Consider the following 15,364-nt stretch of genomic DNA (forward strand, 5'->3'; position numbering starts at 1 on the left):
CATCGTCGTGACGGGAACACGCGCTCCGAATTCGCCGAGTGCATCGTGATCGTCTCGCTCTCTCGAGGGACGAGCTTACACGCGTCTCTCTCTCTCTCCGAAATGTATATAAGGCGAAAGGGACTCGCACGCACTCGGTTATTTCGTCACACACACGCACGTAGGTATATATGAATTGTTTCACGTCAGGTGAAGAAACGCTTTGGACGGGAACCGCGCGCAGCTTTTTTGTAATCCGATTTTACGATTTCACATTTTTCGGGAGGTCTTTTCTTCCGACTGTAGGATTTTCAGTGTTGAATATTATATCGCATAGCCGTGGAAAAAATACACGAAGGTGCGCGCAGGATCCGTTCCGATTCGAGAGCACCAGCGAGAAACTCGACGAGTTGCTGTTACACATCGTTCGCTTCCTTTTTTTACTTACCCCGTTTCCCGTGCGCGCTCTCACTCGCGCGCGCGCGCGAGGATGTATTAATCAGAGATGAAATACGGCGTGAATAATGAATTTATCGACGCCAAACATTCGCCGAATAAATTACGGAGATTAAGGGAAACGATCGCTGCGCGCGGCTTCTCGCAACGCGCGGACGTATATACCTTCTCTTCTCTCGTTCTCGGTGCGCGAGTGAAAGAAGTTTTTCTTTATAAGCCCCTCTTCGAAAGTACGTATGTTAAGCGCCTGTACACCTTCGTAGCAGCATCAGCAGCTGCTGCAGCTGGCCGAGAATAATGTTCAATCAGGAGGATTATTTATCAATTTGATACTCTCCGCTATACGCCGACGCGTGATTAATGCCGCGTTGTAGGGTTCCACGCTGCTTGTGCACGAATTTATACAATAATACCCGCGAATGTGCTTATGTTATAGGCGCGAAATTGAGCCGTGAGCATGTTATTGCATAAAATAAGAAAGTAGAAGCTTACGCAATTCGACGTACGCTGCACACACACACACACACACACACACATGCGCGGCGTACAGTCCAATTTTTCGATGATTGTTTAAAATTAATATAGGGACGACGACGGCGAATAATGATTGATTTTTCGAAATGACATTACGCAAGTAATCGAGCGCAAATAACGTATTATTATATTGTACACTTGCTGATATCTCTCGCGCGCGAGCGACGGGGCTATCATTATTTAAAGAGAAGGATAATCGCGCACGAAAAGCGCCGGCGTGTCCGCGGTTATTAATGGAACTTTTAAAAATGTATTAATTCCAAATTGTTTAATGCAATAACGTTCCAATATCGTATACACCTCTCCAATAATAATCTCTGGACACACACAATGTGTTGACGTTCGTCAAGCCCTTATTATCTCGGACCGCTGCAATATTATACGGGGTTACGCAAGTCGAAAATCGAAACATAACGTTATTGCCCAAAAACCGAGGTGCGTTTTCATTCCCTCGTAGCTCGAGTCGAGTCGCAAAAGAAGTTCAGAGAAACCCGAACACCTTCGATTTCGTTCGCTGCATTCGACGCCTCGTTCGCATCGAGTCGATTTCTTTACTCGGCCGCACAAAATAGCGCGACGAGCCCCCGCAAAATGAAAATCCGATTTCGGAAGTTCGCGCTCCCACCGCGTCCCTCGATCGCCGCATGCAAATATTATCCGTATGCACTGCGCGTTTCGCGGCCGGGAAACGAACGGATGCTCGTGGGCGAACCGGGCGTTTGTCGCGCGGCTCGCCTGGGCCCACTCGCTTTATTATACATATATACATGTATATAATATACACGCCCCTGTACACGCTGCTCGATGCAGTTAATCCAGTAATTAGAGGCTGCGAATATTGGTGAATGACTTTTCGCGCACTTGTGCAACGCGCCGGCGAGGGCATACGCGCTTTTGACTTTTCTTATATTCGATCGAGAGAGTCTGGAGTGTGTTTTTTTTGCTGCTGTATGGCCTCCTTCCGCGCGCAAGCGCTTGCGGAGCAATTACGCTGAGCGATCGATTTTACTCGATGATATTAAATTATGAATTATTCAGTTACACAAAACGGTATAGGCGCGTCGTGTATTTTTCCCGCCAGAGCTGCCGTTGTCCAACGAGAGAGAGAGAGAGAGAGAGAGAGAGAGAGAGAGAGAGAGAGAGAGAGAGAGAGAGAGAGAGGAGTTTGCAGCGCTGAAATGGATGAATATTAACACTTTCTTCTTATCTCGCGATCTCTCTCGCTCGTCGATGTTATTATGTGTGCGCAGCGCGCGCGAAATCGGCGTGGTCGCTTTATTTTTTGTCGGATATTATTATTCTTTACTTTCGCGGCTTTATTTATCGGAGCATTATATAAATTAAATTGATGATTGCGCCGCGCGCGTGCTGATGATTTTACATAAAAAGGGCATATTTTATTGTGAATTTTCGGGACGAAATTTATGTTGCTCAATCGCCATCGCTTCTCAGGCAGAGGGTATGTACATGCATAATTGTAGATCTTGCGCCTCGGAAAAACATCTTATTCAATGTTGCGCTCGCGATAATGACGGTCTTCAATTCTGCGCACGAGACTTTTCGTAACAATAAAGTAGGCTACTTTATTCGCCCGGAGATCGAAGATGAATTCCGGAGATAAATAATCCACGCGCGCGAATTATAGTTTATTACAGCGAGATATTACGCGGCGTTGATAAACATTATATGTTGGTCTGTCGCTCGCGCGCACGGGGAGCATCGGCTTTATCCAATGTAAAATTTAATTAACGCCTATACTTCGTCGCCTGATGGATAAAATCTAGAAACTTTACGTTCGTATACTCCGCCGAACCTAATACTTAGTCCGAGTGTTTTTATCGAAAGTGAAAAAATGTTTCCAGCGTACGTACTAATTAAATTTACTGTTCCCCGACTGCAATAAGTAATCCCCACATGAGCTATATGCGTATACTCGTTCTCACAATATTTGTTTTTTCAATAGCTGTTCGAACCGCTAATTAGCCATTCTCTTCGCGTCTCTCGGAACGTGAAGCGAGGTGCAGGAAAAATCAAGGGGTTTCGATCTAATTGACGAAAATTGCGATATTTGCATTGGAGAGTTAGAGATCTCTCGTGTCTAGAGAGAGAGAGCGAGAGAGGCCGCGCGCAGCGTTTGCGCAACGAGTAAGTATGCACGCACGCGTCCTTAAATTGGATCAGCGCAGCGCGATATGCGCGAAATGACACCTGGCTATTACCGAGACTGTAATTTGGACTGATTTCTACCGACGAGACGAGATTGTCTCTTGTTACGATTCTTCTTTTTTCTTTCCTTCTCTCTCTCTCTCGTCTCGTTCGCTCAATTGGCGAATGTCACTCGAAGGCTATGCAGCAGTATACGTATAACGTTACAGACCCGACCCCCCACGCGAACATTCAAACGATGTGCAGTTTTTTCTCGTATACACAAAAAGGACAATGCACGGAGGAAGAAACTCTATCCTCTTTTTAAACACAGCCGACGAGTGCATAAATAAATTCATAATACGCGAATTCACGCAACGCCCGATTGAAATCCATACTATGTTATATTGGCCAACAACCACGGAGCGAGAGTTGGGACACAGCTCTGGCTCGCGCGAAATCGCGCCGAGTATTCATTAGAAACGTATTATGATACAAGCTATAAGCGACCGGGAAACCTAACTCTATAATGGACGAATCACACTGGATCCTCCGCTTGGCGCACGCGATCCTCCAAATTGCGGGGTCGCGCAAGAGCGAGCGGATCCGTTTCCGATCGTCCTACAGCGATTAACCGTTAGACGCTTCTACCGATGACAGTGTAATTAAAGCCGATTTCCAATCGGCGCCGCGTATAACAACGTCGTTATTGCTTTCCCGGCGCGTCTCTCGGTCTCGCGAGCTACTTTATCGCCTTGTTAAAGCGCGCCTTGAAGAATCGCGGCTTTGCATGCGCACGGCGTTTCTTTTTTCTCCGCTTCTTTCTTATAAGTATATTCTTCGCTCGGATATCGCGCGCTACAGCGTTCGGCTTTAACGACGCTCTAAACATACATTACACGACTATATCCCCCTGAGTGATTTTCCCTCTTGAAAAGCCGACGGATTATTTTCAAATTTTTTCCTAATTTCCTCGCGCGACGACAATGACGACGTCGTTATTTTCGTAAAAATTCTCGCTTTCATGAATTTCAATGAGAGACATCTCGCGCACGCGTGAGAGATGGCTTCGCCGATGCGATGCGCTATGGTGTCTGTCTTGTTCGATTTCGCGCGTTACCGTTGAGGTGTCGGGGGCTATAAATGGCCGATTTTACGAGCCTCGCGTTAACTACCGGTCATCGGAAAGTCGTACTAGTAATAAGACGCTGTTTTACGGTTACAAGCAGCTGTTGTATGTTATAATGCCGCGGATAGTATCGTGGAAATCGGTAATAAACACACGACGATGCAGGAACAAAACGGTGTCTACAGCAGACGAAGCCGACAACGAATCCGATGAAGTGATACACGAGGCATATTACATTGTTACAAGCGATTCATGCGTTGTTGCGAACAGCATCGCTGAATACAACCTGCGTGTGTACACACACACACACACACACGCGTGCGCGCGCGCGCATACACCTACGCAATAATAAAGCGCGTCCGGAAAACCAGGTCGCCGCGATAGATCCTGCGGCACATATGCGCATACTGCAGTCGTTAGCAATTCCCACAGCGAGAGAATCGTTATATCAATCGAGTTTTCCAAGCGGCAGCTGCAGACACTCCGGCGCGCTTGTATCTACATGCATAATACGTGGGTCGCGAGAAGTCGCGCGAAGAAAGTCCGGTACAACTGCGCGTATTAGCCTGTGTGCGACGAGGAGAGATGTCGAGTTCGCACAGGGCTCTAGATTGCTCGCCCACTGCGCGGAGATGTTTATAAATTTCAATTTCCTGCCATCATCATCCTTTTGTCGTCGACGCGCGGACCTACTGTCATTATGCGCATTCCGCATCGGCTCTTTGTCCGAGAAGCTCTTAAGTACAATTCAGCGCAACGTGGAATTTTAATGGAACGTCTCCATTTCGCGAATTCTCCGGCTATGATTGTTTTTTTCGCGTGTTTTACGACTCCAACTTCGCCGACTGAGTAAAACGATCGCTTAATAACTCGCCGATAAGATATGTATAAATATGTGCGTGTAAAACGCTAAAAGCTCGCGTGGATTGTGCGCCGCACGCATACGAGTTTCTCGGGTGAAAAATTCGAGTACGCACGAGAGCGCGTACATTTTTTTGGCTTTTCCTCGAGGCCGTTCGCTCGGCATAATGTGTGCAAGCTTCTTGGCCGAGTGTTAATTTTACGATTTCGGGATATTTTCACCACTGACTGGCATTTAAATGAATCAGACGCGAGATTACGTTGCGCGGGAAAAATGCACAGGTATAATCGATCGATTTTCAGTCGTTCGCCTTAAGTACGCTTTTAGAGAGAGGCTTGTATTAAGGGTTTCGAATAACAGGTTATAGGCCGAGCGTAGAAAAATTACACTTTCGTGGAATGAGACTCGCTGAGCTGATGTTATAGGCGCTTAAACGCTCGAGATTCGAGTCCGATAATCGACGGATGAGATCGGATACACAGCGCATAAGTCATATGAGAATGGAGGTATTATGCACGGCGGTAAATGGCGCTCCATCAATTCAATTGCCGCTGTGTGACATCACGCGTGTGCATTATACGATGTTCAGCTCTCCGTTCCACATTTCTCAGCGTGTCATATGGATTATCAATTGTTCTCCTCTCGGTGGATGCTAATATGACTTTCATTCGATGAGCTTTGAAAGGCCGTAACTCGCACTATGACAAAGAGAGCATAATACGGGATATCGAAAACAAGAAATATCTATATCGTCGCTTTTAAGTTACGTGCTTTCCCATTCAAACATAGAAAAACATAAAGCGACTTTCACTCCATCCGGCGCCGTGATTTGTCGCTCCATACGCGCAGTGCACTTTTCTCTCTCTCTCTCTCCCTCTCGGCGGCGGCTTTCCAAAAGAGCGCGAAATTCAATCTTCTCTCCCACACCGCTCGTAAATCGAAATCAACGCGCCGCGCGTCAATGATTATCGCAATTAAGACTTTGCTCCCCCCAAGGCGTGTACTAACGCAAAAGCGAATGTCGCGCGCGCGTGGGGCGACTTTTTTCCACTCGAATACACGTCTCGCCGGCGTACGTGTAAGCTCCGGTTTTCTCTCTAGCGTATAAGCGGCGCGGCATAAATAAATCGAAGGCTCGCGTAACGCGCTCTCCAACGGCTAATGTCAGTCCTCTTTTTTCTACAGCTATATATGTGTGCGCGTACACGAGCTCGACGCACAAGTGCAAAGTGCTGCTTGAATGGAGCGCGTGGGCCGCCGGGAACGGGCTCCGTATACGAGAAGGATACGCGTGTGCGTCTTTTTGGAAAAAGGAAGTGTGTATGAGTTATACCGTGTGGCTGGGCTTCGACAAAAGTCGCGATCGGGAGACTTTATAGGTGAGGTAAAGCTGCGCGCGATTCTCAAGTGGGATGCGTGCGCGTAAGGCTTATTAATAGAATATTCCATATTGGAGGAGTTCTCTTGAATAGGTTTCGGTGAAAGCCGTTGGATAATCTAGTTTCCTGTGTTGAGTTTTACACGCGATTAGACGGACGTTTAGTTACGGCGAAATGATATTAGAACAATGGGAATGTATAGTGCTGAAAAGTAAAAAACTTTTCCGCTGGCATATACACGCATTACACGCATTACACGCTTGACCGCTCGAGAGCTACTGTACACATTGTTATTCAGCACACACAGCGCAGACAATAGTCATTCGTTACAGCATCAAAGAGAGAGAGAGAGAGAGAGAGAGAGACAAAGTGTATGCGCGCGGCAGTCATTGTCTCGAATCACAGTGATTATCCGGTGCACTTAAGACTGATTGCGGATCCTTGTCAATGCTGTGTCGCCTTAACTGTAACACACAGTGTCCGCCGGTGTCTACGAGAACAGTTTCTCTCAACCTCCGCGTCTACGCTATATTATCTACCGTAATCACACCTCCGAGTACAAGATGGATAAAAAAACCAGCGCTAATTAGCTCGCGGACACGAACAAACACCGAAAGGGACCGAATTCCGGCACAGTTGCACCCGAATTTTTCACACCGAGATAATCAGATAAGCCGGCGAGGGTTTATTCTCTTTGATGCCGGCGATTCTTCCACTCGTCGGGGGGGAGATGCTCGTGTAACGGCACATTCGTGGTCGGAGCGTAATAATATAACGCGATATCTCCCGCGCAGCTCTCTCGAGAATTTATGCGTACCGAGTCGGTAATTATTATCGGCTATTTTTTCCATCCCGATGCACAGCGCGGATTTAGAACTTTATGCCTCGCGTTCGATTAATTTTCGATTTTTAGCCAGAGCTCCCGTATATGCTAATGAATTTATCTGTGCTCGCCGCCGCCGCTGGCTTATCTTGATACGCCATCGCGCGACAATAAATTTCACTGCTCAACGTGGAGAGAACCTTCGGCTAATTAATCTTGTTCGCCTATATTCACGGGGAGAACGTGCATTATGTACGCCGGCCGATGTATGAATAGAAATCGGAAATTTTCGCCTGCTTATATTTTTCCCTAATTGATCCGAGTTGTCAGTTTACTCGAGAGTATATACTTTCCCCATAGTGATGGATATCGCAACGATGTTTATCCGCAAAAGTGCCTGTATATACACCGATCGCGTTTCGCGGATTATGCATGTCTGCCGCGCAGCTGCGCCGAAGACCGATATCTAACGACATTTTATTCATGAAATAATAATCAGCTCTCGGGCGAAGTAATGAATTTCAATAAAACTACACGATATGAAAACATATTTGATATCGCGTAAATCAACACGTGCACTGGGGACAACGTTTCGCATACCTACTACTGCTATAATAAGTATAACTCAAATTTCGCAAGCCTAATCGTCGGCGCTCTTTCTCTCGTAGATTCCGAACGGCCGCTCTCCCGCAGTGATAAAGAATTAAGTTACGACAAATTCCGGCCGATTAGATTCACTAATACACTCGCTTGTATATTGTAGGTCACTGGGTTAAGGCCATTTAGACATCGTGGCGCACGATAGGTGTAAAATAGCGGAAAAGATAGCAGCCGCGCGCGGCTAAATTAGCCGATTGATCGTAGAGCTAATATAATGTATACCGGTCGAGCTTCCAATACAGGCGAGAAACTCGCGCGCTTCCGATATAAACTGCAGCCACCTACGTGAAAATTGTTCTCCCCCGGAGCAGTGCGAGGAGAGATAACGGTATAGATCGCAGTATACCGAGAGTCAAAGTTCAGCAATCGTCAAAACCCTCCTTCTCTCTCCCTCTCTCGGAATCTCGTTCTCACGGATGATATCTTCGCTCGAGACAAGTGCATGCGGGGCTCGGTGCGCGCGCGCAGGCGAAATGACATTTTACACGCATGCGAGAGAGCCGCTCGCTCGCCCACGCTCGCTCCCACGTCGCTCTCTCGCGAGAGATTACATTTCCCCTGTAGCTTTCGTTCTCTCTTTCTCTTATACACTTGCATAGCGGTTTCTCCGTCGCTTTTTTCAATTTCGATCGCGCGCCTTTATCATCTCTGCTCCTAAGGCTGCGCGGTTTATACATATAGCTTTATTTTTCGCAAATTCACACGCGCTCGGTCTCGGCTTCTTATTTGTCCCTCGTATTTCACATCGCGCTCCCTCGCCCGCGGTTTTTTTTCTCCTTCGATTTTATTCCTACGCTCTCCCTCGTTTATTTATACACCGTATACGCTTTTCGTTCGGTTCCTATTACGACGGCCGGCGCGCGTCTCTTATAGCGAGCGCGTATATGCGTCGTTTCTTTAAATTACACACTCCGCGCCGGCAGACTCTTGATTATCTCCTCAGCGGCGGCTCCTCGTCAGCTTTTCTTCAATTTACCATCGGGAGTCTCTCGTCTCTCCTCGTTTTCTCCGCATGGCTAGCGGAGATATTGTTTTTCGCTGCAGCGCGCGCGAATTAGAGAAATGCAATTTGGAGAGAAAGCCGCAAAAAGATCGTTATGCCATCATCATCATCGTCGTCTTAGCAATTTCGACGGAGTTATAACTCATCAGCGTCGCCAAGCGAACTCATTACAAGACGCATACCCCCGAAATGCGCGCGCCCACGCTCCACTTGCTTAATTCTCTATTATACACAGCGCACTCGTTTTCGCTCATTGACACACTCTCTCTCCGATGTGCCTCTCTCTTTTACGCGTACCGGACAGTCGGGCTAGTGTGTAGGTTATACACCTTATACGAGAAGCTGTGGCTTTCATTCATCGCGCAGTTTTCTCCCCCCAACAAGCGCCATTCAAGCGCCGGATACGGCCGGATGCAGCGGCCGACGACGATGACGATGATCCGAACCGAGAGACCGGCCCTTGCGCAAGCGAATTTCCGATATGCAGATACGCGTGTGCGTATGCGTAAAGGCGGCGGAATTCATTTTATGGCCGGTGCAGCGAATTTATTGTTATTCGAGTTTGCCGTACGAATTAAGGTCGGCGATTAAAGGCGCTGCTCGTACGATCGTCGCTGGGACATGTCAGTTGGATATACGCGTGTGTTGTACCTCGCGGTGTTTAAATTCATATGTAGCCGGGAGATCGATCGTATCTCGATCCCGTGATTGATCGGTCAGGATGATTCAATTATTATACGAGAGAGGATGGCCGTCAGAGCTGCCGCGCAATGTGTGTGAAGCGGTGCTTATCGAATCGAAAAAAAGAGCGCGCAAAGCACTACCGAAATTCTTCGTACGGACACGCGACGTCGATTATTCTTTCTTTCCTTGATTTTTTTTGCACCGACAGCCGTGTCGGCCAACAAATTGATAGACACCGCAGGTCTATAACGTGCTCGAGCGAGCCGATATATCGTTGCGGTTTGTGTTCGTTGAATAATAATGTATCGCTACCGCGTTACTTAATTGCGATTTATTATATCGACGCGCTAGAATAATATATCCCTCTTACGAGTCGATTAGAACTCTCTTATGTCTCCGGCGATACTTTTCTCCCGACGAACGAACGCCATTACCGCGGTAAAGGAGAAATAACTTTCCATATCCGCAGCGCACACTCATCCTTAGAAAACCACAGAGATCATTGATCCAAGTGTCCGGATCGACCGACTGGCGTCGAGTGCGAGAGCGCAAGGCCGTGAAAAAAATCGATAGGAAACAATAATACGATAAACAAGCGTCGAAGCGAGCTATACAGCGGCGCCGGACATCGGAGTGATAAAACCCGCGATAAACCTTCATCACACTCGGCCGACGACGGCAGCCGAGAAAGAGAAGAGGATACTGTTGCTCTCGCGAGCGTAAACCCGAGCATTATCTCCCGCGTTTTATGACGACGAGCCGTACAACTCGCATCAATTTACGGCCCCGACGCGCTAAAGGTCACGCGCCCGCGCATTTACGTATACTCTTTAAAATCCCATCTTCAGGGCTCTCTCCAGGCGTTTCGCCGATTTTTATCCTCCTCGCCCACTCCGCTCGCACGATGCTTTTTTAATATCGCGCACGAGGAAAAAAAATTATTGATGGCTTCCGGAAACCGCGGTTATCTAATAGCGCTTACGCGAGCTCTGTTATTGCGTAAAAATGTTAATAACAATGGGGGGAACGCTTCCGTTTCGCAATCGCGTGTAAACTATATAAGTAAATAACACACTCGATACGCAGACACACGTATGTTCTCAAACGTAGCTGTACAGCGAAACTTTCTCAGCCGAACAGATCCAGCCGGGCAAAACCAGGTTGCAGCTCGCAGTCGAAGGCCATGGCGTAAATATATGTCTTCAATGCAAATGCGCTCGGCGCTTTCATTCCGACGCGACGTACGCTCACGTCTATGCATGTGTACGTTTAAAGTATATGTATACGCGAATACACATGCCACTCACCGTTTATGTAGACTTCCGCATTGACCAGAGTTTCCTCGTCGTCGGTGTCCGGTCCGAGCGAGACCGGAGTGTAGACCATCGAGTCCCTTGACCTCATCTCCGGACGACTATTTTATACACAGCGAAGAGGGAGCGACGACGAGACGCTTTAAAAATAAGCCGCCATCCGTGCACACGCTACACAACTTCGGCCAGCTGAAAAATAAGAAAAAGCCGGTGATTCGGAGATTCGTGATCCGCTCGTGTCCTGCGATTCATCTCGTGTGTCGCCTGCATACACGTGTGTGCTAAATAGCCTTGGTAAAATTGCGCGCTTGCGCGGCGACTTTCTTTTTCTCCGTCTTATGTACGAGGGGCGATCTTGGAAACGGCACGTAACGCATGGCGCTTTATGCAATTTTAATTAAAATATTAAATCACGCGCGCCGAGCTGAGCTTTAATATGCGCAGTGAAATAGCGGAAAACTGCTGCTTGTTATGTATCGTAATCTTAGATAGCGAGATCATAATGCTCATCGATCGGCTTCTTTTTTCCGTAAGGCGCAAATCTTCATTGCCGTGAATCACCGGCGTTAATCTGTTACGAGAACGAATTTTAAATCAATTTTTTGCCCGCTGTTCACGAGCTGCAATCAATTTTGTTTTAACAACACGCGCGGCTTTGCGTAACTCGAAAGTAATTAAATCGTTATATTCCTCGGTCTGTTTCATACTCGCAGTTCGCGCATCAACGATCGGGGAAAACCGCAGCGACTAATCAATTTTATTGTGCTCTTATAAAACGCGTGATAATTGCACTCGATTAGTAGTTATTTTTAGCAAAAAAAAAGCTTTTAGCGAGTTATTGCTTATACGACCGCCTATTAAATGCTTGCAATTCGCGTAAAAAGCACACGAAGAACAAAACATTCCCACGTACAAGCGATCGCGTGCATACCGAGCATCGGCGGGGATCGCGAATGACGTACGAGCGACATTGGTAAAAATGCGCCGTATAACCTTCGAACGTCGAGCCTAAAAAGGGATAAGCTCCTCCTTGCGCTTGAAATTCGCAGCTGAGATTACACAGCCACGCACATCCCCGCGGTGTGCGTATACGAGAATCGCCGCATAGTAGACTGTGCGTGACTCAGAGCGCCAAATATAGAGATCGCTTGCGCCGATTTTCGCTTCCACAGCTGCGACACGTCGCGCGACGATCGGTTACTGTCGTATCGACCGAGACACCTTTACCTTGGGAGTACATAGTTGTAGTGTAAATTCTCGTTTCACGCGGCGGCTTTGATCTCTCGTGGCGCTGCCGGCTTTTCAAAGTTCGCGCGCTTGGGAGCTTGCGGGAGCTTTGCCTTTGATTAAACCGAGACCGAGATAGCTGCTCGCCTGCACGATGCGCTGCCGCGCTTGATTTATATTTTCGAGCGACGCGGCTGTCTCTCCGCAGCGGTTCTGGGGTTACTTTTTTTTGGGAAAGTAGAGTTCAGGCTCTATTTCTGGACGCTGCATGCGCGTATGGGAGAGTGTACCGTATATTAGTCGGATTGATGAATCGCGGATGATTTATGCAACGACGCTTTATTTTTGAACGATATCGGCTGGATTTACGACGGGCGGCTATCGGCAATCTCGTCGTTTACGATAATTTCAATCAACATTAAGCTCTTAAATTCGTAGGCGCTTTTATCGGGCGTGTCCCGGCGCATAAATAGCGGCGCGGCGGCATTAAAAATGAATTAAATAGCTTCCTTAATCCAAAAACAGGTCTCTCGCGCATGGCTCTCTCGACCTACCTTCGCCGCGTAACTCTGCATCGACGTAATTAAACGCGTCGCGGCCATTCATTAAATCGAAGTTTTACGATTTCAGGTGAGATGGAGAGAGAGAGCGAGGAGGGCGCGCGCATTAACCTTTATAAACGCAACCTTCTCCTGCGGCAGCTTTCCATTAAAACCGTTAAATTTTAAGGTCAAAATCCATTAATTCATTAATCCAATTAAATTCATTAACCGCACGGCGACAGCTGCTCGACGAACTTATATACTTGTACTTGAGTTCGCGATTCGAAATAACGCATTAGCAGCCAATGCCGCGCGTCTCTGGCGGGACGCCTCATTGTTTTAGCCGGCCGCAGAGTCGAGACGAGGGGAAAAATCGAGCAAAGCGATGCGTAAGTGCGATGTCTCGACTGCGCTGCAGCTCCGCTCGTCTATTTCCGGCTCCTGCTAAGAGTATCCCCCGGCTAGACGCAATGCATATCTCGGATGGTAAAGCCGCGCTAGACACGACACGACGCTATTCCTTGGAAATCCGGGCGCGCGGTCAAGGAAGCGTAAAATCCGATACTTTTCGTCGGCTCGTCGCCGCCGACTCGACGACGGAAAGGGAGATTCTCATTTGCGTCTCGTCGGAAGTAGCTGATGCGCGCCGACGAGGAGCTGCAGTGTGAATTTTTAATAGCTCGGGGAAACGAGGAGGTGGAGAGCCGGACTGATTGGACTCTGAAAGGCTCGTTTGCGTCAACGAGGATCGTTGACACCTAATGCGCTAGAAGTGTGCGTAGGAGGGCGTCTTTATTGTCCGCAGTCGCGGGAGTTGAGGGATCGATTTTTAAGTTTATGCTTCGATAATTGGAGGGACGGTACTCTTTCGGCGAGTGAAAACTCGCGTGTTGATAGCTCCTAAACGGTCGAAGCAGCCTTTTCGAGTGTGTCCCTTGTGTTACAAAACCCGCGGCTATACCGCGTGATTACGAGCTCTTATTACCGAGCGAAACGCTCCTTTTCGCCAAATACGCGAAATTGAATGTCTCGCGTGAGCGAGACGAAACAATTTCGGTAATATTTATACATCGTTTACTCCTATATACGCGCATGCAAATTGAATGCTTAATCACCGGGTTGTCAATCAATTAGAGACCGATATACCGCGCGTTTTCGACTCTCTCGCGAGCACGCATATAGCCCGCAGAGCTACAATGTCCGTGTGCCTCTTTTCGTGCAGCGCGGAGTTGCGAAGAAAAAGAGAGAGAGAGAGATGTAACGCCGCGTAAGAGGGCCGGACTTTTACAAATGATGGATGATACCGAGCTGTCGAACGGACTTTCGTGAAACTGGTGCAATACCCGCAATATCTCGCCAGTCAAATATACACGTACAAATGCGTGTCCATTTACATAATGCGCGCGGCCGCATTTAAAAGTGCCCAATTTCTCAGGTGCGGTATATAAACGAGGCGCAGTAAAGTACGTTTTCTCAATCGCCTCGTTTGCGTCATTGTGCGATCGTTTTATACTCTTTTTTTTATTCGCACTTCGCGCGAAAGCGAGCTGCTTCGAGGAAATTTCTTTTTCGAGAGGAAACCCCATTCCATCGCGGAGTGTGTACCGCGCGTTTATTCGAATCTCCTTCCGTCTATGTCCCTCCGATAATTACGCGACGCTCGTGACTCTTGTCGGGCGCGCTCGACAAGAGTCGCTTGGGACGAAAAAAGAGAGCTGACGAACGCGCGAAGGACAGCAGTGGAGCGAGAGAGAATTCGTTTATTCTTAGGCGCATTCTCCCACTCGGGTATTATCGTACTTTTACCTTCTCTCTCTCTCTCTCTCTCTCTCTCTCTCTCTCTCTCTCTCTCTCTCTCTCTTCTCTCTCTTTTTCCCTTCTTCGGTGCTGCGCTTCTGAAGAGGCTTTTTTGCTCCGAATTTCTTTTTCCGTTTTTTTTCTTTCAATCCTACTGCGCGCGTATGCAGTCCTCCCTTCGTCGTTGCTCCGGGCGACTTTTTTCGATTCGACCCTCGAAAAGAGAGTGACCCGCTTGTGGTTGCGGAGATTCGAATTTGAAAATAGAACGGATTTTTTTCAATGCGAAGCGTGGTTGCAACATTGAGCGGACCAGACAAATTGAACGATTGGAAGCGAGCTGACACCGCGAAATTGGACCAGCTTTTGATTTTCGTTAGAGTATTCATCTTCGGAGTTTGAATTAAGGAAAGGTAAAATTTTACCAGCTGCTGGCAAACGTGACTTTGAATCAAATGACTCTCGTTCACACGCTTTGAATGACATAAAGAACGATCGTCGCAATGGATTAGCCTATCTCAACACGGCGGACGGCTTTAAATAACGAAAAAAATTGTGTAGAGCAATTATCGCCGGCAATGGTAAAAGCAGCGGTTCGGAGCCTGGTGTACAGCAGTGTGGCAGAGCAACGGTTTTCTCTCGGCGTAAAGAAAAATAAACTTCGCGTCTCATAAATTTCAGAGTCGGCGGAATATCACGGATGCCCCGCTGCTTACGAAAACTTGGATTTGAAGTTAATGGGCTTCTGAACAAACAACTGAAATTACTAACGACTTTTTCAATTTTTCTTAATGGCCCTTAGGAAAAGGAAGGATTACGAATCTTCTGGTC

The 15,364-nt window shown here is 47.6% G+C and overlaps 2 protein-coding genes across 4 annotated transcripts in view; one reads left to right on the forward strand and one right to left on the reverse strand.

Moving 5' to 3' along the window:
* Positions 1–15,364, reverse strand: part of LOC100120672 (protein TANC2) — a 58,615-nt gene that overhangs the window by 34,698 nt on the left and 8,553 nt on the right. For all 3 annotated transcript variants that reach the window (XM_032597676.1, XM_031923427.2, XM_031923429.2), the window contains one exon: positions 10,962–11,156. In XM_032597676.1, coding sequence (XP_032453567.1) covers positions 10,962–11,058 — 97 coding nt within the window. In that variant the 5' untranslated portion in view covers positions 11,059–11,156. The remainder of the gene's footprint in view (positions 1–10,961; positions 11,157–15,364) is intronic.
* The window catches only part of LOC100120699 (nucleoporin GLE1), a 51,091-nt gene that overhangs the window by 23,411 nt on the left and 12,316 nt on the right, over positions 1–15,364 (forward strand). The window lies entirely within an intron of this gene.

This window comes from Nasonia vitripennis, chromosome 2 (genome assembly GCF_009193385.2).
Source record: "Nasonia vitripennis strain AsymCx chromosome 2, Nvit_psr_1.1, whole genome shotgun sequence".
In the NCBI taxonomy this organism is placed as follows: Eukaryota; Metazoa; Arthropoda; class Insecta; order Hymenoptera; family Pteromalidae; genus Nasonia; species Nasonia vitripennis.